Here is a 22,794-nt window from a genome sequence, read left to right on the forward strand (position 1 = left end):
TACATAACAGGCCTAATTAATGAAAACATGTGTTGCTGCCAATACATCTAGTGCTTCTACTGTCCATCTTTGACCGACTGGTATACAGTATGGATCGCCACTAGTATGAATACACAGACGAAAGGATAGATGGATGGAGACGGGACAGAGACCTCCAACAACTGGGCAAAACCAGAGACAATAGGACTAATTCAACTAATTAAAGAAATACAAAAAAAGATATAAATTAATGAATTACATCTAATTAGTTTGAACGTTAAAGCAAAAGCACCAGATCTAACTCAAAACAACATTAAGGAGGATCTTTTCACACACAACGCAATAAACTTCATGTACCACTACTTCTTATATTGGTCCCTTATAAAAAGCAAATAAAAAAAAAAATCTGCACAGTGGAAATGGAAGCTTGTACGTCACAGATCTCCTCATCTCGGGGTCAAATAAACTTTTGAAAGTCCCATATTTCATGTTTGTGGTCCACTCACAAATCAGTGTTTACTATTAGCAATCCACTGTCAACATCACAACAACCTTCATCAGTGCTTGCAGAGTACACAGTGAAAAGCATTAGATAACAGAGTATCAACAAACCCTGGCCTTATTCTCATCATGGTTTCATGTCGTCTGCAGCGTCGCTGACCCAACACAGGGAATCTGAGACACTAAAAGAATCGACTGTTTGGAATCTTTCGTAACACCTCAGCACAAACAGACCAACGCTTTGTCTGCCTTGTGTTGACCCACTGCACTCAGAAAAGGCATCAAACAATTCCTTTTGAGGGAGAAGGGACGGCTTTGATTTAAATTGCTAATGATGCACTCCCCCAAACTCCGCCCTCCCCCCAAAACAGAAAATGAGGTTACTAAAAGCTTTTTTTTTTAGCAAGCCGACTCATCATGTAACAGTTGATTAGTATTTATCTAGTCCAACAGATGTGTCCAGATTGCGCACTGGGCTAGCTTACCCTTATTCACTGTCTGAAAAAACAAGGTTCCTGATTGGAGCAAACTTTTGGACCCATGTCCGATTTTGTGGACATTCCAATGGGAGTGAAAAATAACAAAGACCAACAGACAATAGGAACTCTTACAGGGTATATTGTGTGTAGATACACTATATATACACAAAAGTATGTGGACACCCCTTGAAATTAGTGGTATCGGCTATTTCAGCCACACCTGTTGCTGACAGGTGAATAACATTGAGCACACAGCCATGCAATCTCTGTAGAGAAACATTGGCAATTGAATGGCCTTACTGTAGAGCTCAGTGACTTTCAATGTGTCACCGTCATAGGATGCCATTTTTCCAACAAGTCATAGTCAAATTTCTGCCCCTCTAGAACTGTCCCGGTCAACTGTAAGTGCTGTTATTATGAAGTAGAAACGTCTAGGAGCAACAACGGCTCAGCCGCGAAGTGGTAGGCCACACAAGCTCACAGAACGGGACCACTGATTGCCGAACTGTGGAGCGTAAAAATAGGCTGTCCTCGGTTGTAACACTCACTACCGAGTTCAGAACTGCCTCTGGAAGCAACGTCAGTGCAAGACTTCGTCACGAACTACATGAAATGGATTTCCATGGCAGATGCCAAGTGTCAGCTGGAGTGGTGTAAACCTTGCCGCCATAGGACGCTGCAGCAGTGAAAACGCGTTCTCTGGAGTGATGAATCCCGCTTCACCAACTGGCTGTCCAACGGAGGAATCTGGGTTTGGCAGAGGCCAGGAGAACGCTACCTGCCCAAAGCCATAGTGCCAACTGTAAAGTTTGGTCGGAGGAGGAATAATGGTCTCGGTCTGTTTTTCATGGTTTGGGCTCGGCCCCTTAGTTCCAGTGAAGGGAAATCTTAACACTATAGCATACGGCAATTCTGTGCTTCCAACTTTGTGGCAACAGTTTGGGGAAGGCCCTTTCCTGTTTCAGCATGACAATGCCCCTGTGCACAAAGCAAGGTCCATACAGAAATGGTTTGTCAAGATCGCTATGAAAGAACTTGACTGGCCTTCACAGAGCCCTGATCTCAGCCCCATCGAACACCTTTGGGATGAATTGGAATGCCGACTGCGAACCAGGCCTAATCGCCCAACATCAATGCCCGACCTCACTAATGGTCGTGGCTGAATGGACGCAAGTCCCCTTAGAAATGTTCCAACATCTAGTGGAAAATCTTCCCAGAAGAGTGGAGGCTGTTACAGCAGCAAAGGGGGGACTAACTCCATATTAATGCCCATGATTTTGGAATCAGATCTTCGACGAGCAGGTGTCTATATCATTTTGGTCATGTAGTGTATATTTCCAGGTAGTCAAAGATAGCAAAGTATTTGTTTTATTGTGTACTCATAAAATTCTATTCATAGCTGGGCGATATCACTGGAAGCAAACACCAGAAGTAATGACATCTATTTGCCCACGTCAGGCCCTTTCAATCAAATCCAAAGTAAAGAAATCATCTAAGGTAATTCCACCGTGGCTTACTACTGGGTGTTTGCAGAACGTGTTGCAGAGCTCAGGTAATCATACACATTTCACAATTTAATAAAGCATTTACAACTTCAAAAATATACTAAAACCCTGCCATGGTTAATTCATTTCTAAATTGCCTAATCATATAGCTTATGTCCCAGTAGGTGATGGTTTTGAATGGACTCTTATCCTTTGTATGTAGGATCTGAACATTTCTCAGAACAAACGTAAAATCCCTCGCTTCTCGTTGTTTCCTCCAGGAAGAAATTGCAAATGGAGCTAGTGGACACTAGTGAATGTGGCTTTTTTTTAGATAACTTTTTTCATAGTCACAGTATATTTGGCATCAGCATTTAAACAGACTCCACTTTAAACTACCTGACTACAAATAGACTTAGACAACATTTGTATTTGATTGTCCACTGAATGAGTAAATTCAAATCAGAGTTGGATACACTATGAATCTATGAATAGCAAAGACCTGATCAATACCTCGAGGTTGCTTCTCAGGGCATAACTAACAAGCTGTAAAGAGCTCACTCTCCATGTATGTATGTATGTATGTATGTATGTATGTATGTATATACAGATCAGTCAGAGTTTGACAGACAGTCGCCCCTTACCTCTGTGTAGTCGAAGTCCGAGAGAGGTGCTATACTTTTGATGTAGTCAATTCTGGACTCGTTCGCTGGGTTACCTATTGGAACTGGGGGTATTAACGTGCTCATCGCCGAAACTACCGTCTACAAAGCAGATAAAAACAAAAACACAGACATCAAGCCGGATACATGGGAAAAGCCAGTCTCAGTCAAATGGGATTGCAGGAAACAGTCTCAGAGGGTGTGACGATGTACATTATATCATACAAATCTCAGCACATCTTTTTATTTGAGTAGGCTACATACAGCCTACATACAGCCTACATACAGCCTACATACAGCCTACATACAGCCTACATACAGCCTACATCTTACCACGATGGCATCCTTCACATTTTTCCGGATGTCCAGGACCTTCTGTTTCTTTTCTCTGGTGGAGAAACAACATATACAATTAGGACTGTTAGGTATTAATGAAAAGTGGGAAAGTGGTGACTGGATTCATTAAAGGAACCTTTATGCTGTCCTGTAAAAAGAAGATGTCTCACAGACCACTAATGTAAACCATCAGAGACATAATAGGTTGTTAGGTCATACTTACCATTTGTAAATTAACAGAAATTATGTTATTGGGCTAAAATATTATTTGAAAGTTTACTTTTTAATACTATTACAGTAGCCTCCCACTGGGAACAGACAATAATTAAACGTCTATTCCACGTTGGTTCAAAGTCATTTTGAAACAAGTTGATTCAGTGGGCTGTTAGCGCTACACCAATATTCTGAGAGATTTGTACCATTCAGCAACAAAAGTGGATGGACATTAAGCATTGACTATATGTCTCTTGGTCCATTTGCTGAAATAATATCAAAGATATTATTACATAGATAAATAGGGGACAGATTTTCAAAAAACGTATTAATTACACCTCTACAGTCTATACAGAATACTATACTACATTGCACAATGTAACCAAATCAAACGATAATGTAACCAAGTCTAGATGGGATATTATAGGCCATAGAAAGGCTTACAGATACATTGTTTCAGCATCGTTGTAAAATACCACTGCACACGTTACTTTTGTATAACCGTTTTTTCAGCCAATGAATTCAGTTTTTAGATGTTTTTGTTGGCTTGCGCATTATAATGTAATAGCAACTGTAAGACTAACATTTATCTGGCAGTGTTTTGGCACACAGAATCTAGACCACATAATATGACGTCTTTATCTCTGTGACAGATATTAGAAATCAGTTGGACATAGCAGGCTGGTCGCCATGCTGTTGTTAAAACCATTGGGCCCGATGACTCCCGATGGACACTGCAGTGCTACAGCGCAAAGAAACGTCTAACCAACACTCGGTCATTTTCTTATCTTGCATGGAACAAATTGAAATGACCACAAGAAAACATATTCTAATACACAACAGTATCCACATAGAATAGGAATACGTCAACATTTGGCACGTAAATGCGGTCAAATATATGAAAGAACGTGTACTTACTCTGCGTTAAAGCCATTGACGTGCAGAATCCGCATCTGCTTGACAATCGTGCTTTTCCCAGACTCTCCGGCCCCTTCGACATAAAACACAGATCTAGCGTAAGGACCTGGAGATATCACTAAAATATAAAAAAATATACTTGGGTGCCGCATATGCTGGTGTTTAAAATCCATGAGAATTAGGCTACAATCCATCTGAAGATTCAGTCAGCGCTCGCTTGCGAGACCTGTCAACGTATGTGGGCTGGGGTGCGAATCTCTGAAAACATACATGATACATATCATTTATCAAATCCACCTTCTGGACCTTACCCAATAAAAGCAGTCGATGTGTGGCTTTATATGCTTGTCTTTCCTTTTGTAATTGTTTCTCTATTTTTTTATTCGCTTCTCTTTGTGCCTTTTCATCGATGCGTTGATCTTCAGTCTTGCTGTTGCCCAAACAACCCATCTTCCGCTGACCTCTTCTCGTAAACAGAAAGTATAAAATAACAGCTAATGTAAATCCTTCTTTCAATATAAAATGAGAACAAATGGGGCGAAAAATCCGTGCGCCACTTCTCCGTCGCTCAGAGAAAAACCTTCCCGTTACAATTTCGTTTTAACCCCTTGTCAAACCCAATCCAGTAGATTCAGTCGATTCTAATAAATATGTGCATCATAAATAGAACAAAAAGATACATTAATTTCATAAATATGCAAAGAGTGGAGCGGGGCTGAATCTGGAAGACAGCCAACTGCTCCTCTCTCTCGCTCCTGCTTCCCACTCTCTATTTTTCCTTTCTAAAATGCTGTTTGTGTTTCTGTCTTTTTAACTCAGCACTGCCTCTCTCTGTAGCACCAGGAAATCACACAGAACCGAATAAGAAACACCTCAAAGCGCGCGCCACCATACCACTGTTTGAATACCCAGTTTAACAAAAAAAATTATCGACGATCTTATCTTGATTTTTACCGGTAGAACAAACAAAAATGACAGCCTACGTTAATCTAGTAAATGTGCGTCAAAAGCTTTCGCTTCAATAGGATGGGGGCCCCAGGGAAAGTTAAGAGTATCCGTTGATATGGTTTGTATATTTGCCTTCCTCTTTCTGTTATAGAGGGGCATTGGCTTCCCTTTAGTTCTTTAATGGGCGGGTCTATCTATATATTATGTTAATGATATCATGTATTTACATATAGCCTACATATTTACACTATTAAAAACATTGGCTGCAATAACATGAGAATAATTCAAAGCCTTGATGAATGTATTGCAAACTCTCTAATGGCCCATCTGATAGCCTAATGAATGTTCAACATAAAAAAAAATGGTAATTGATATAGTTAAATATAGTTGACAAAAACGTGTTTATATTTGTGTTATTATTGAATAGGCTACCTAGAATAGAAGATGCACCAGACAGACACTTGATGGCGTTTTCCACAAATAGTTTCCCTTATACACTTCACGCGCGTAAATCATTTCACTGGTGCCCGCAAACACCGGTAAATGGAGCTAAACTAGAGCGCGCGACCAGACAGGTCTGCACACTATACAGGATCCCTACTCTATTGCAGTCGTAATTTCAAATGCTTAAGTTAACTCACGTGGAAAACTGATTGGATTTGCAAAAAGTCAACATCATAAGGTTATTTCGTCTCTTTTTTACCCAACTTTTAACCTAAATCCAATGGCATGGCGCATTTTTTTGTTGATTTCACTTTAAATTCAAGTTAGTTGACAACTCAACCAAATGTCAACCACAACTATACCTTGACATCTATGCCCAGTGGGAAGGGTTATGGAAAGGGTATGGGTAGGGGTTAAGGTTAGCGTTTAGGGTAGGGACGTCCCAAGGATCACGGATATCACTAAGCCACACATCAGACGCATAACCACACAAACCATATTGAAATTACGAGACCAAATGATAACACAGTTACAAAATCTGAACAAATAAGAAAGAAAAAAAAAAGTATAGTTGGCTGCTATTCAAAGTTCTCTGAAGTATTAAGTTGCCATAGGCCTACTATAGCCTACTACTGTATATGATCTTCAATCTGTAGCAAAACAAAACGGCAAACAATAATAATATTACAGAATGTAAAGGTTGACTATAACAGAAAAAGCACCTCAACCGTTGAGGAAAAAAAAAGACATAATGCAAATGTAATGAAATATATTCAAACAAGTTGGAGTTTGCATATCAGTGTCCCAGCAGATATCCATGTAGTGAGTGAGAGCCCAAGACAACCTCCTAATATGACAGGATGGAGGAGCTTTCTGGGTCATTTTAAGGGTAGGTTGGATGAATAGACAAATGTTCTGACAACCAATAAAAGCCATCCTCAAAGGAAAGCATTGTTGTGGAAATGAATCACTAACGAAGTCCTTTCAAACCCCAATAAAATGTAGTGAACTAATTGAAAAGACAACAGGTACACTGATTAAAGTAGTACTTTGTGATCTGAAGTAAGTGGGGTAGATGTGTTTGACCGTTTCAGTGGCAAACTAGACTCAGAAGGACTAGAATGAATTACATCGATTGAACGATTGATTGATTTCCAAAAAAGACAAAAACAGAATTCAGACCTCATATCAAAACATGGATTATACCAAAAGTAGTGTGAGGAAAACTGTCAACCGAGACCAGATGGTTATCTGTCGTGATGTGTCACTGGCGAGAACATTACAGCCTCCAGAACAATTGAAAGATTTTCCAGTACCAAAAACAAAATATGAAAACAAGATGCAAATGTGATCTTATAGGGTGAGTTGACCAGCATGTGGCTCCTCTGGATGCAAATTTACCCCACTGAGCTTCCTAACTGTTAATGTGTGTTGGTTGAGTGCACTGTTGAGAGATGTATTCAGAAGTGAGTCATGTACTGTATGTCTCCCTACAGTGGTCATGGGAAGTTAAGACAATCTTTGCTGTCACTCATTTTGGTTTTAGTTCACCTTTTTCGATACAACTATGTGTGCTACGGTGCCCAAGTTTTTTTCCTGTTTGGCACAAGGAGTTAAGTAACAAAACACATCTATTTAATGCCAGTGTCAATGTAAATCAGCACATTGCATGTTGTCTTAGATTGGCTTTTGTCTCCCTCTTGTGGTTTGCATGAATACTACACTTCAATGTGTGTGTGCATGCATGATGACAATATGCATTTACAACAAGGAAATGGTCAAGAAAAACAGGGGTCCTTTACTAGAGAGCCATGATTGTATGACTCCCCCTCCCTCCTCCTCCTCGTTACCTGGATAAAAGTGTATTGGGTATGAGGTTAATATATGTTCAGGTCATAGGCTACCTTAGACTGGAAAACAGGTTTCCAGTCTATCTTTAGTCAGGTGCATTCTTTCTGTTTCCAGTGAGTACACAGAGATGGTTAGAGATTAAGAAGATATCTGGAATGCTAACTAGCTTTCTAAAAGTTATCCATATGAGATTCCCAACAGGCCCAGTACAGGGCCATATTCTTTAGGCACCAAATGGAAGAAAACGGGTTGACACAGGGAGGGACTACCTGGACTTAACCAAAATTTGCGTTACTTATCAGACTTCTTTTTCCAAAACACTTCGCTACGGTGTGCCCTACTGAACTCGACCCAGGAGATCCGCAGGTTACTATTGATCAGGTAAACTTGCAAATTGCAAAAGCGAGTTGAGAGTGCATCTACGAGAAGAGCAGTCTGTCAGCGGGCTAAGAACAGGGCGGTCTGTCAGCGGGCTAAGAACAGTGCGGTCTGTCAGCGGGCTAAGAACAGGGCGGTCTGTCAGCGGGCTAAGAACAGGGCGGTCTGTCAGCGGGCTAAGAACAGGGCGGTCTGTCAGCGGGCTAAAAACAGTGCGGCCTGTCAGCGGGCTAAAAACAGTGCGGCCTGTCAGCGGGCTAAAAACAGTGCGGCCTGTCAGCGGGCTAAAAACAGTGCGGCCTGTCAGCGGGCTAAAAACAGTGCGGCCTGTCAGCGGGCTAAAAACAGTGCGGTCTGTCAGCGGGCTAAAAACAGTGCGGTCTGTCAGTAGGCTAAAAACAGTGCGGTCTGTCAGTAGGCTAAAAACAGTGCGGTCTGTCAGTAGGCTAAAAACAGTGCGGTCTGTCAGTAGGCTAAAAACAGTGAGGTCTGTCAGTAGGCTAAAAACAGTGAGGTCTGTCAGTAGGCTAAAAACAGTGAGGTCTGTCAGTAGGCTAAAAACAGTGAGGTCTGTCAGTAGGCTAAAAACAGTGCGGTCTGTCAGTAGGCTAAAAACAGTGAGGTCTGTCAGTAGGCTAAAAACAGTGCGGTCTGTCAGTGGGCTAAAAACAGTGCGGTCTGTCAGCGGGCTAAAAACAGTGCGGTCTGTCAGCGGGCTAAGAACAGTGCGGTCTGTCAGCAGGCTAAAAACAGTGCGGTCTGTCAGTAGGCTAAAAACAGTGCGGTCTGTCAGTAGGCTAAAAACAGTGCGGTCTGTCAGTAGGCTAAAAACAGTGAGGTCTGTCAGTAGGCTAAAAACAGTGCGGTCTGTCAGTAGAATAAAAACAGTGCGGTCTGTCAGTAGGCTAAAAACAGTGCGGTCTGTCAGTAGGCTAAAAACAGTGAGGTCTGTCAGTAGGCTAAAAACAGTGCGGTCTGTCAGTAGGCTAAAAACAGTGCGGTCTGTCAGTAGGCTAAAAACAGTGCGGTCTGTCAGTAGGCTAGTGGCCAAAATGAGTGAGTTTGGGATATTACTGTCCTTTGTCACACATTCCTGGTGTGTGATCTTTCTTTTTGTTTTTGTTCAAGATGAACTTTCAAATCCCGCTGGACAGCCCCGGGCTAGTATCCGCAGGACGGTGGGGCCCAATTTAGAAAGCGAGAGTAAAAATATGGCCAGAAAACAGGACGCACATTTTCTCCCCAGATAACAGTAGGTGTAAGAGAGGTCTGATGAGGTCATCACCACCACTGTCTGTCTGGCCAGAGTTGGACACAGGACTGAGCAAGTGAAACCATTCCCAGGAATGACATATCTTTACAAACAGCACACCATAATTAAGTCACCTTAACTTGAACCCTTTGTAGAAAGAGCTACATGTCGTGGTAATTATGCAACGGATGTCATTAATATATCTGGATGCTGGACTGGTAATAAACTGGAAATAAACTAAGGTTAACGATAGCCAACTTGCTTACCTCGTGACATTTTATCTGATGAGTCAGTTGACAAACACACAAAAAAAATAATCTGTTACATCACTATTATAAAAGCAATATGTAACCCTTGTAACTTATGTCTCCAGTTAAGTGTAACCACCAGACGTTTGGCTGCTGACTTCGCCACTCTATATAGTGAATCATTTTCTCCGGTTTTGAGTAAACTCCCAGGTCAGATCTACTGGTCTAGTGACTGAGGGAGAAAACTGATTAGGGACGTTGCCGTCAAGGAACATTAAAAGATGTTAGCAGAGATCAGTAGTTAGGAGGAGGTTTTTGTCCCAATAACCTGACCAGTGTCTGCTGACCAAAATGTAAAGAGAATGATAGTCCTAGTTTTCCTATTACCAAACAGAGAAATGCCACCCAGGCTTGAACGATATACAAAAAAATTGAACTAAATTTTCCGGATTGACTGACCTTCATGTCTTAAATAATGATGGACTGTTCCGTTTCTCTTTGCTTACTTGAGCTGTTGTTGCCATAATACAGACTTGGTCTTTTACCAAATAGGGCTATCTTCTGTATACCAACCCTACCTTGTCACAAACACAACTGATTGTCTCAAACATTAATAAGAAGGAAATTCCACAAATTAACTTTTAACAAGGCACACCTGTTAATTGAAATGCATCCCAGGTGACTACCTCATGAAACTGGTTGAGAGAATGCCAAGAGTGTGCAAAGCTATCATCAAGGCAAAGGGTGGCTACTTTTAAGAATCTCAAATATAAAATATACTGCTCAAAAAAATAAAGGGAACACTTAAACAACACATCCTAGATCTGAATGAAAGAAATAATCTTATTAAATACCTTTTTCTTTACATAGTTGAATGTGCTGACAACAAAATCACACAAAAATAATCAATGGAAATCCAATTTATCAACCCATGGAGGTCTGGATTTGGAGTCACACTCCAAATTAAAGTGGAAAACCACACTACAGGCTGATCCAACTTTGATGTAATGTCCTTAAAACAAGTCAAAATGAGGCTCAGTAGTGTGTGTGGCCTCCACGTGCCTATATGACCTCCCTACAACGCCTGGGCATGCTCCTGATGAGGTGGCGGATGGTCTCCTGAGGGATCTCCTCCCAGACCTGGACAAAAGCATCTGCCAACTCCTGGACAGTCTGTGGTGCAACGTGGCTTTGGTGGATGGAGCGAGACATGATGTCCCAGATGCGCTCAATTGGATTCAGGTCTGGGGAACGGGTGGGCCAGTCCATAGCATCAATGCCTTCCTCTTGCAGGAACTGCTGACACACTCCAGCCACATGAGGTCTAGCATTGTCTTGCATTAGGAGGACCCCAGGGCCAACCGCACCAGCATATGGTCTCACAAGGGGTCTGAGGATCTCATCTCGGTACCTAATGGCAGTCAGGCTACCTCTGGTAAGCACATGGAGGGCTGTGCGGCCCCCCAAAGAAATGCCACCCCACACCATGACTGACCCACCGGTTTCCATGCTGGAGGATGTTGCAGGCAGCAGAACGTTCTCCACGGCGTCTCCAGACTGTGTCACGTCTGTCATGTGCTCAGTGTGAACCCGCTTTCATCTGTGAAGAGCACAGGGCGCCAGTGGTGAATTTGCCAATCTTGGTGTTCTCTGGCAAATGCCAAACGTCCTACATGGTGTTGTGCTGTAAGCACAACCCCCACCTTTGGACGTCGGGCCCTCATACCACCCTCATGGAGTCTGTTTCTGACCGTTTAAGCAGACACATGCACATTTGTGGCCTGCTGGAGGTCATTTTGCAGGGCTCTGGCAGTGCTTCTCCTGCTCCTCCTTGTACAAAGGCGGAGGTAGCGGTCCTGCTGCTGGGTTGTTGCCCTCCTACGGCCTCCTCCACGTCTCCTGATGTACTCGCCTGTCTCCTGGTAGCGCCTCCATGCTCTGGACACTACGCTGACAGACACAGCAAACCTTCTTGCCACAGCTCGCATTGATGTGCCATCCTGGATGAGCTGCACTACCTGAGCCACTTGTGTGGGTTGTAGACTCCGTCTCATGCTACCACTAGAGTGAAAGCACCGCCAGCATTCAAAAGTGACCAAAACATCAGCCAGGAAGCATAGGAACTGAGAAGTGGTCTGTGGTCCCCACCTGCAGAACCACTCCTTTATTGGAGGTGTCTTGCTAATTGCCTATAATTTCCACCTGTTGTCTTTTCCATTTGCACAACAGCATGTGAAATTTATTGTCAATCAGTGTTGCTTCCTAAGTGGACAGTTTGATTTCACAGAAGTGATTGACTTGGAGTTACATTGTGTTGTTTAAGTGTTCCCTTTATTTTTTTGAACAGTGTATATAACACTTTTTTGGTTAATACATTATTCCATGTGTTACTTCATAGTTTTGATGTCTTCACTATTATTCTACAATGTTGAAAATAGTACAAATAAAGAAAAACCCTTGAATGAGTAGGTGTGTCCAAACTTTTGACTGGTACTGTAGATAAAACCTTTTGGGGACATGTTTGGCCTTTTCACACGGCATGTTCTTACCTCAGAATGATCCTTAATGAATATTACACTTAGGTGAAAACGGGAAGAACGGAACTGATTGGCTACCCTAACCCTGAAGATATCATGTTTTTAAGAGCTCTCAATTGTGGAATTCTTACTCACGTAGAAGGTTAAATGCAACATATATGACTTTAGTGTTACATTTTCAAAAGATGGCCGCTATATCCATTCAGGTGAATCACAGCTACTTGAGGGCGTAGGATATTTTCCCACTGACCTCAGAACATATGCATATTTGGATAGAACCTGAACCTGCTTGAGAGCATCTCTGTTCCATTTCTTGAAATTCCGTAACCCAGATTCTATCTGAATATGGGCTAAAAATAGCCTCCTGGAGAGTGTCTCTCTCGCTCTGTGCCTCTCACTGCTGCTCTGATATGGAATGATAACAGAGCCAACCTGCCACTTAGCATGTAGAAAACACACAAACAAACTAACATGCACACAGAGACATGTAACACTGTACACATATGTGCACACTTCCTTTTGCTGCCTCACAAACTTGCTCCACCACACTCACACGTATGTACACACACACCACTTGAACTCAAACTCTCCCATCGTCATAACTAAGGGATACGTGCTGTATGAATAAGCAATGAACATACGGTGCTCTAAGGTAAAGCCTTTCCCTCTATCTCTTATCATTGGCCATCCCAGAAATGAAATACCCCAATACCTGAAAACGTGGCTGCCATAATCAGGCCACGAGACCGAGAAAGCAAGATAGTGAAGGTTTTATGGGACGGACCGGCAGCAAAAATAGCACAGACTTTGGACTATTCCCACTTGCTTCTATATATGGCAACTTGACACAAGGATGGACCTCACTCTCAATAAACAGGATATCATAAGATGGGATGAGACGTACATACAGTAGAAGAGTTAGGAGTTGTTGGTCAAGGAGAGAATAGAACTAATCCTAATCATCTCAGCCCTTATTTGGTTATAAACAGACCAACATGCCAGCAGTAAAGTACTCTAGCAGTAGCAAAGTATAATATTCATATTTGTAGAACTGTGATACTACCTGCCAGGGCAAGTGTATGCTGTGAAGGGTAGTACCTAAATACATGATCATAGAGTTCTAGCAGGGTAGTAGAATCTGGACACGCCTGTGTGTGTGTGTGTGTGTGTGTGTGTGTGTGTGTGTGTGTGTGTGTGTGTGTGTGTATTCAAAATTCTGTCCGTTTTCCCAGAGGCTGCTTTCGAGGCCTTGGTCCCCCACCTGGAAGTACATGTGGGGGTTGAAAATTGGCTCAGATGCACATAGGATAGCCCAGAGATTGGATAGCAGCAAACTACCAACAGGTCACGTACCATTTTCACACTTTTATGCTGACACGAACCATACTGTGACGTTTTCTTTTCACATTGTTCAGTTTCAGCAACTATGGTGAATACATAACCAGGCCTGCACAGTCCAGCTTGGTTTGGCTCAGCTCAGCTTGGCTCAGTAGTGTGGAAAGGGTTATGTAGCAGATGAGTGTTGGGCATATGATGCCTGCGCTCCCAATGATGATCAGCCTCCATCAAGAATGCTGGAATACTTCAGGATGATTGAAGGTTACGCAAGAAGATGCCGATTGTCTTTTATGTAATCATTCAAAGAAATTGCCATTGGTAGGCCTAAAACTTTGATTGCCTTTTAATAAAACTAAACTACCATGGCAAACTGACTGACATTCTAAATAGGATGCCTCAGTGTGACTGTGAATAACACACACACTTTTGATTAGAATCAGTGCTGATGCTGTTGTGAGTCTGACACGGTCAAAACATTACCTGACTGTTAGCTGTGATCACCTCCGACCTACCTAAACGTTAAATTCCTTAGACTAATACACACCCTGATAGCTCTGGTTGCTAGGCGCCAGTCATATAACCCTAAGTGAAGTTCTCACCTTCCTTCGACTTCCCTTCCAAATAAAAAGCAACGGAATGGTGTCAAATCTAGTGTGCTTGTCGTTTCAGCAGTAAACTGCTACAGCTTACACTGTATAATAACATGAACTATCATGTGATAGTTGTGAGTGTTATGGTCAGCAAGTATTTTCAGATCTTTACTGCCCGCTGTCAATAAAAAGGATAATTCTGTCATTGGACAAACAAATTACTTTTTGATTCAAAAACAGCAAATACAGATTGCTACCCTCATTTGAAATCTAGACTACATCTGAGGTTATAAGGGGAACTGACTGACTGACGTTCCAGGACACTTGCTGGTCACATTCACTGGGCCTACTACCACTGCTAGTTAAGCAGCATTTGATGTGTGCCTCTTGGTCTTTGATAAACTAAATTTTGGAATGCTGAGATACCACTGTGACGGTTACACATATTCTGGTCCCAGATCTGTCAGTGCAGTCTTGCCAACTCCTATATGATCATTGTCACATTAAGGCAAGACTTCACAAACAGATCTGGGACCAGGCTAGGTTACACAAGGGGCTGTCATTGTGACATTGTTAGAAAGCACTGATTCCATGCTTGATTTGGAATACATGGGACTGGATGAAAGTATCTGTGTGGATGCATGTGGTAGGCTACAGTAGTCTTGTGTTCTTTGGTTTTAAATTAAGTTTGAAATACTTTAAAAGTGGCACGCATGTTGTCATGTAGGGCTGGGCGATATATTTAATTAATTTGAATGCATGTTTTAGCGCGATGTTCCAAATGTCTGTATTGCAAGATTCGAAGTTGTTATTTTTGCAATTCTACAAACAATGATCATATTTTTGGGAGTGGCGGCAACGATTTCGCTGCTAAATGAATACAGGGGAAACACTGAGCCTTATATTTAAAAATTATTATTATTATTATTATTTTAGTAGGCAAGTCAGTTAAGAACAAATTCTTATTTACAAAGAGCCTACCGGGGTACAGTGGGTTAACTGCCTTGTTCAGGGGCAGCAGGCAGCCTAGTGGTTTGAGCATTGGGCCAGTAACCAAAAGGTTGCTAGATTGAATCCCCGAGCTGACAAGGTAAAAATCTGTCATTCTGCCCCTGAACAAGGCAGTTAACCCACTGTTCCTAGGCTGTCATTGTAAATAAGAATTTGTTCTTAACTGACTTGCCTAGTTAAATATATATATTTTTAAAGAAAGATTTTTACCTTGTCAGCTTGGGGATTCGATCCAGCAACTTTTCGGTTACTGGCCCAATGCTCTAACCACTAGGCTAAGCCATATACATAGTCAATATAAGGCTCTGCCACAACTTCAGGGTATAATTATGATCTTTATGGGCTTCAGTGACTGAAAATATTATTTCAAGTTGCTGGGTGAAGTGTCTCTTTATTTTCTGTTGCCTCTTGTATAGCATTGGTGCACTGACAATGATGACCCCTTTACATTATGTAGGCCTGTTACATTTAACTCCAAGTACATCACTGGTAGGCTACATATTTTGAATATAACAGATTCATTAATTGGTAGAGGAGAACTAGTGACCATCAAGACACCACGTGTTAGAGGTAGCCCATGCATTAATTGCCCGAGACGTGTACCATATCTTGATAGCGCGCGAATTGTGCCCAGGGTTGAGAGGTTATCGAACTGGATATGCGGATATGATAGGCAGAAGCTACTCACACCCATACGTCTAATCTGTTCCATTTGATAGAGCTAATATAGTCAAATCATATATCTCATTGGTTTGATTTTGTGGCACGTTGATTGCAGAAGGATAACATAGCATACCTCATAAGCCTACCCTACAGCCTTCCGTTCGCACCTGACCTAAGTCAGGACATCCGAAATTAAATGTTAAATGCGGGAATCGTTATTTCAGGGCTGAAATGTGATACACAAGAGCACTTGGCTGGTCAATTTATTGGCCCCAACCTTACCATCTCCCACCTACCAAGTAAAAGCAGACGATGAGTCTGCTCGTATTCCCGTTGTTGCTCCTTCAGAGTTAGATCGATTTGTTTACTGACTTTCTTCGCCTGTTTTTTGACCTCCTCCGATAACTTTTTGTCCTTGTTTGTCTGTTTGCTGAGCGTTTTCTGCAGCAATTGCTGTCGCTGACTGCGGTCTGCTCCCCCACCGCCCCCATTCTGTATGGGCACGCCGTCAGTCGTGTCCCCTCGACCGGCATCTCCCGCAAATGGTTTGCCTTTGCCAGGGCCCCTGCGGTGACACAAACAACGACGGCACGGTGACAAGTCATTATATGCCTCTGTATCCTCGTGAACAAGGTCCTTGGAGCGTAACGGTATAGAGGTGTCCACCGCCTGATCGTTATCACCGGGTTCGTCAAGACTAGGACGCAGGCTATAGCACAGTCCCATTGTAGTGTTTGTTCCTTAGTAAAATGGAAACGAATAAATCAGATGAAAAGCAAAAAATTCCTCAAGAGATGACACCTGTCCTCCTGTACTCATTGCGGTATTTCCCGTCCTGGGATGTGTGTGGAATTTCAACTGGAGATGATATCTAATCACGGTTCTGGACAATATTGCATTTTGTCCCGTCTGTTAATGACAGTCAGGCCGTAATTGGATCCGCTGAGCTATAATAAGAACTAGAGACAGCCTCCAAGATGGCCGACCATTGTTTTCAAGTACTCTACTCAGTGTCCCATACGGCGATTCGTGGGGGCTGACATCTTGCTAGTTCCGGTTTCAGGAGCCAATTAGTACATGCGCACTAGCACTGGAGCCAAGCCCAGCTAGAACCCAACGCCTGCAGGAGTAGGGACTGCATTCCAGCAGAGTTAGTGGATCCAGTGGTGTAGTGACACATTTTTAAAATGTAAATGATGCCATCATTTCCTCAATCAAAGTTTGTACCGACAGATATAGCCTATTTAACAGCATGTCGTTATAGAACAGGGCTCTCCAACCCTGTTCCTGGAGAGCTACTCCACTCAGCACCTGACGTCCATGGACATAGAATTACGTGTGTTATTAGATCCGTCTGTCTTGGTCGCAGTTTCCCAAACTGGTCTATGTTTAGTTCATCCGCTAGTTTACTGTGCTCATTGAAAACACGAGATCCATAAAATAATAATTTATTGCATTGCCTATATTGATTACATTATGGTGTCTTAATGGATATATCCACAGTAAAATAATCTTAAAATAATATTTATCTTGTTAAATTGTCACATGTTCTGACAGGCAGAATATGACTGAAAACAGCCTGTAATCTTATGAGTGCACAATTTAACAACTGAATGTATAACAATTTGAATTAGATATTTTAAACGCCATTTCTTCTTTGACAACGTTACTGCACAAGTGCTAGGGGGACACGCGACTTGGAGACATTTGCACCTTTTACTCCTCTCACGACCACACAGTAGCCATACAGCACAGCGACGACTTTTAAAAGGTTGAGGACAAGCGTGAGTGGGGACTGTAACTACACATTTTTGTCGGAATAATTTTCTAAACATTTTGTAATCTGTTCAGGTCGCAAACTAGACTTCTCTCTAGAATGCAGATGCTAGCTAACGTTACAACACAGACAGAAGTGGATAGCTAAATATCTAGACTAGATACAAGGCGGGAAAACATAGTTAGCAAATCAGCTAGCTATCTAACGTGCTGTATGGGTTAACTAGCTTTCTAAATAGCTAGATATCATAGTTTGTGAGGGGCATTAATAAGCCACTAAGAAGGGAGATGAAGACAATGAGTTGGCCAAATGTATTTACCTAGATAGCTACAGTTGAAGTCGGAAGTTTACATAAACTGAGTTTAAATGTATTTGGCTAAAGTGTTTCACAATTCCTGACATTTAATCCAAGTAAAAATTCTCAGTTTTAGGTCAGTTAGGATCACCACTTTATTTTAAGAATGTGAAATGTCAGATAAATAGTAGTGTGATTTATTTAGGCTTTTATTTCTTTCATCACATTCCCAGTGGGTCAAAAGTTAACATACATTCATTTAGTATTTGGTAGCATTGCCTTTAAAATGTTTAACTTGGGTCAAATGTTTCGGGTAGCCTTCCACAAGCTTCCCACAATAAATTGGGTGAATTTTGGCCCATCCCTCCTGACAGAGCTGGTGTAACTGATGCAGGTATGTAGGCCTCCTTGCTCACACATGCTTTTTCAGTTCTGCCCACAAATCTTCTATAGGATTGAGGTCAGGGCTTTGATGGCCACTCCAATACCTTGACTTCGTTGTCCTTAAGCCATTTTGCCACAACTTTGGAAGTATGCTTGGGGTCATTGTCCATTTGGAAGACCCATTTGCGACCAAGCTTTAACTTCCTGACTGATGTCTTGAGATGTTGCTTCAATATATCCACATAATTTTCCTTCCTCATGATGCCATCTATTTTGTGAAGTGCACCAGTCCCTCCTGCAGCAAAGCACTCCCACAACATGATGCTGCCACCCCCGTGCTTCACAGTTGGGATGGTGTTCTTCAGCTTGCAAGGCTCCCCATTTTTCCTCCAAACATAACGATGGTCATTATGGCCAAACAGTTCTATTTTTGTTTCATCAGACCAGAGGACATTTCTCCAAAAAGTAAGAACTTTATCCCCATGTACAGTTGCAAACCATAGTCTGGCTTTTTTATGAAGGTTTTGGAGCAGTGGCTTCTTCCTTGCGGAGCGGCCTTTCAGGTTATGTCGATATAGGACTTGTTTTACTGTGGATATAGATACTTTTGTACCTTTACATCTTCACAAGGTCCTTTGCTGTTGTTATGGGATTTATTTGCACTTTTCGCACCATAGTGCGTTAATCTCTCGGAGACAGAACGCGTCTCCTTCCTGAGTGGTGTGACAGCTGCGTGGTCCCATGGTGTTTATACTTGCATACTATTGTTTGTACAGATGAACGTGGTACCTTCAGGCATTTGGAAATTGCTCCCAAGGATGAACCAGACTTGTGGAGGTCTACAATTATTTTCTGAGGTCTTGGCTGATTTCTTTTGATTTTCCCATGATGTCAAGCAAAGAGGCACTGAGTTTGTAGGTAGGCCTTGAAATACATCCACAGGTATACCTCCAATTGACTCAAATTATGTCAATTAACCTATCAGAAGCTTCTAAAGCCAGGACATCATTTTCTGGAATTTTCCAAGCTTTTTAAAGGCACAGTCAACTTAGTGTATGTACATTTCTGATCCACTGGATTTGTGATAGTGAATTAAGTGAAATAATCTGTCTGTAAACTATTGTTGGTAAATTTACTTGTGTCATGCACAAAGTAGATGTCCTAACCAACTTGCCAAAACTATAGTTTGTTAACAAGAAATTGTGGAGTATTTGAAAAATGAGTTTTAATGACTCCAACCTAAGTTTATTTAAACTTACGACTTCAACTGTAGCTACTGCTGGGGATTAGCTAATCATTGGTGTGTACGCGCGTGTAGCTAACTAACGTTAGTTATGTAGCTAGCTTTCGTTAGCAATTTTTTTTCTCTAGCAGCTAATTGTAGCATTAGCTACTCTGGGTAACCTTAATAGGTAAACAATTTTAATTTCAAAACACTATGTATCCACTGGGGGGGGGGGTATCTTTCTCTTTCAGGAAGATCCAATAGATATCTAGATATGATACATGTTTATACGAACAAAAAACGATTCAATTTGGTTATATATCCTTCATCCTTAGACTGCGCTGGAGAGAATCTGTCAGGCTCAGAAGTTTGTATGTCCATGCAGAAGACAGTCATTATTTAATGCAGAATAGTACATTCTGATTTAAGGGCATATTTATGTCTGTTTTGACTTTATCTGAATACATCGAACATAGAAATGTGAGCTCTGTAAATTCCGGACTATAAGCCGCAACTTTTTTCCCACGCTTTGAACCCCGCGGCTTAAACAATGACGTGGCTAATATATGGATTTGTCCCGCTTTCAATTTTTTTTTCTCCAAAAAAACACATTCTGTGACGTGCTCAGTTTTTTGGCGGCATGAAGCTTTCATTAGACCAATGAAATTGCCGAACGGGTTAAGGTCAAACAACTTTTTTGTTTACTGTTTAGATTAAATCGAGCGCTCTCAAACTTCCCATCATTCTGATTATGGTAGTCATTTTGTCACCCTCATCATGGCAAAGACACAGAGAAATGCATATGATGCAGCTTTCAAGTTGAAGGCGATTGATCTGGCTGTTGGAAAAGGAAATAGAGCTGCTGCACAGGAGCTTGGTCTTAATGAGTCGATGATAAGACTTTGGAAACAGCAGCGTGAGGAATTGACTCAGTGCAAAAAGACAACTAAAGCTTACTGCTAATTTTTAATTTTTTGTTACATTCCGTGTTTCGTTAAAGCCTATTTATTTTTGTTACAAGCCGTGTTTCGTTAAAGCCTATTTATTTTTGTTACAAGCCGTGTTTCGTTAAAGCCTGTGTAAAGTTAATTTTTTCAATGTACCGGTAGGCACCTGCGGCTTATAGACATGTGCGGCTTATTTATGTTCAAAATAAAATTAAAATTCAGTGGGTGCGGCTTATATTCAGGTGCGCTTAATAGTCCGGAAATTACGGTAATGTCTTGATGCTTTTTATAGTGGAGATCAAGTTTATAAATTGCCTGGCTGGGATAATGAGACCGTGGATTGCGCAGTCAGATTGAACAGAGTAAATGGGCATCTTAACGTCATAGATTTAGCTGTTGGTAACTTGTGGAATAGACACCAGCTAGAATGCGGTTTTAACCAATCAGTATTCAGGATTAGACCCACCCGTTGTATAATCACAGTCACTCTCAATACACTCAGTGGTGGGAAAAGTACTCAGTTGTCATACTTGAGTAAAAGTAAAGATACATGAACAGAAAATGACTCAAGTGAAAGTCTCCCAGTAAAATACTACTTGAGTAAAAGTATTTGGTTCTAAATATACACTACCGGTCAAAAGTTTTAGAACACATACCCATTCAAGGATTTGTCTTTCTTTTTACTATTTTCTACATTGTAGAACAATAGTGAAGACATCAACACTATGAAATAACCCATATGGAATCATGTAGCAACCAAAAAAGTGTTTAAACAAATCAAAATATATTATTTATTTGAGATTCTTAAAATATCCACCCTTTGCCTTGATGACAGCTTTGCACACTCTTGGCATGAGGTAGCTTCATGAGGTAGTCACCTGGAATGCATTTCAATAAACAGGTGTGCCTTCTTAAAAGTTAATTTGTGGAATTTCTTTCCTTCTTAATGCGTTTGAGCCAATCAGTTGTGTTGTGACAAGGTAAGGGTGGTATACAGAAGATATCCCTATTTGGTAAAAGACCAATTTCATATTATGGCAAGAACAGCTCAAATAAGTAAAGATAAACGACAGTCCATCATTACTTTAAGACATGAAGATCAGTCAATATGAAACATTTCAAGAACTTTGAAGGTTTCTTCAAGTGCAGTCACAAAAACCATCAAGCACTATGATGAAACTGGCTCTTGTGAGGACCGCCACAGGAATGGAAGACCCAGAGTTACCTCTGCTGCAGAGGATAAGTTCATTAGAGTTACCAGCCTCAAAAATTACAGGCCAAATAAATGCTTCACAGAGTTCAAGTAACAGACACATCTCAACATCATCTGTTCAGAGGAGACTGTGTGAATCAGGCCTTTATGGTCAAATCGCTGCAAAGAAACCACTACTAAGGACAGAGACTTGCTTGGGCCAAGAAACACGAGCAATGGACATTAGACCGGTGGAAATGTGTCTGAAGTCCAAATTGGAGATTTCTGGATCCAACCGCCGTGTCTTTGTGAGATGCAGTGTGGGTGAACGGAGGATCTCTGCATGTGTATTTCCCACTGTAAAGCATGGAGGAGGAGCTGTTATGGTGTGGGGGGTGCATTGCTGGTGACACTGTCAGTGATTTATAATTCAACCAGCATGGCTACCACAGCCTTCTGCAGCGATATGCCATCCCATCTGGTTTGCCCTTAGTGGGACTATCCATTTGTTTTTCAACAGGACAATGACCCAACACACCTCCAGGCTGTGTAAGGGCTATTTTACCAAGAAGGAGAGTGATGGAGTGCTGCATCAGATGTTCTGGCCTCCACAATCCCCCGACCTCAACCAAACTGAGATGGTTTGGTTTGAGTCGGACCAGAAGAGTGAAGGAAAAGCAGCCAACAAGTGCTCAACATATGTAGGAACTCAAGACTGTTGTAAAAGCATTCCAGGTGAAGCTGGTTGAGAGAATGCCAAAAGTTTGCACATTTGTCATCAAGGAAAAGGGTGGCTATTTGAAGAATCTCAATTTGTTTAACACTATTTGGTTACTTCATGATTCCATATGTGTTATTTGATAGTTTTGATGTCTTCACTATTATTCTACAATGTAGAAAATACTAAAATAAAGAAAAACCCTTGAATGAGTAGGTGCTCTAAAACTTTTGACCGGTAGTGTACATACAGTGCATTCGGAAAGTAATCAGACTCCTTGACTTTTTCCACATTTTGTTACTTTACAGCCTTTTTCTAAAATTGATTCAATAAAAAAAAATCATCAATCTACACACAGTACCCCATAATGACAAAGTGAAAACAGGTTTGTAGATTTTTTTGCAAATGTATTAAAAAAACAGAT

At 41.5% G+C, this 22,794-nt stretch overlaps 1 protein-coding gene across 5 annotated transcripts in view; it reads right to left on the bottom strand.

The window, feature by feature from the left end:
• Nucleotides 1–22,794, bottom strand: part of LOC106579638 (guanine nucleotide-binding protein G(olf) subunit alpha) — a 77,025-nt gene that overhangs the window by 50,926 nt on the left and 3,305 nt on the right. Inside the window, exons 1-4 of one of the 5 annotated variants that reach the window (XM_014159739.3) lie at nucleotides 16,129–16,969; nucleotides 4,573–4,645; nucleotides 3,439–3,493; nucleotides 3,088–3,207 (exon numbers count right to left, since the gene is read on the bottom strand). In XM_014159739.3, the coding sequence (XP_014015214.1) occupies nucleotides 3,088–3,207; nucleotides 3,439–3,493; nucleotides 4,573–4,645; nucleotides 16,129–16,558 (678 nt within the window). In that variant the 5' untranslated portion in view covers nucleotides 16,559–16,969. Of the gene's footprint in view, nucleotides 1–3,087; nucleotides 3,208–3,438; nucleotides 3,494–4,572; nucleotides 4,646–4,883; nucleotides 5,671–16,128; nucleotides 16,970–22,794 lie in introns of those variants that run through there. The other 4 variants (XM_014159740.3, XM_014159741.3, XM_014159742.3 and 1 more) reach the window with 4 other exon arrangements.

Source organism: Salmo salar, chromosome 19, assembly GCF_965601325.2.
Source record: "Salmo salar chromosome 19, fSalSal1, whole genome shotgun sequence".
Taxonomy (NCBI): Eukaryota; Metazoa; Chordata; class Actinopteri; order Salmoniformes; family Salmonidae; genus Salmo; species Salmo salar.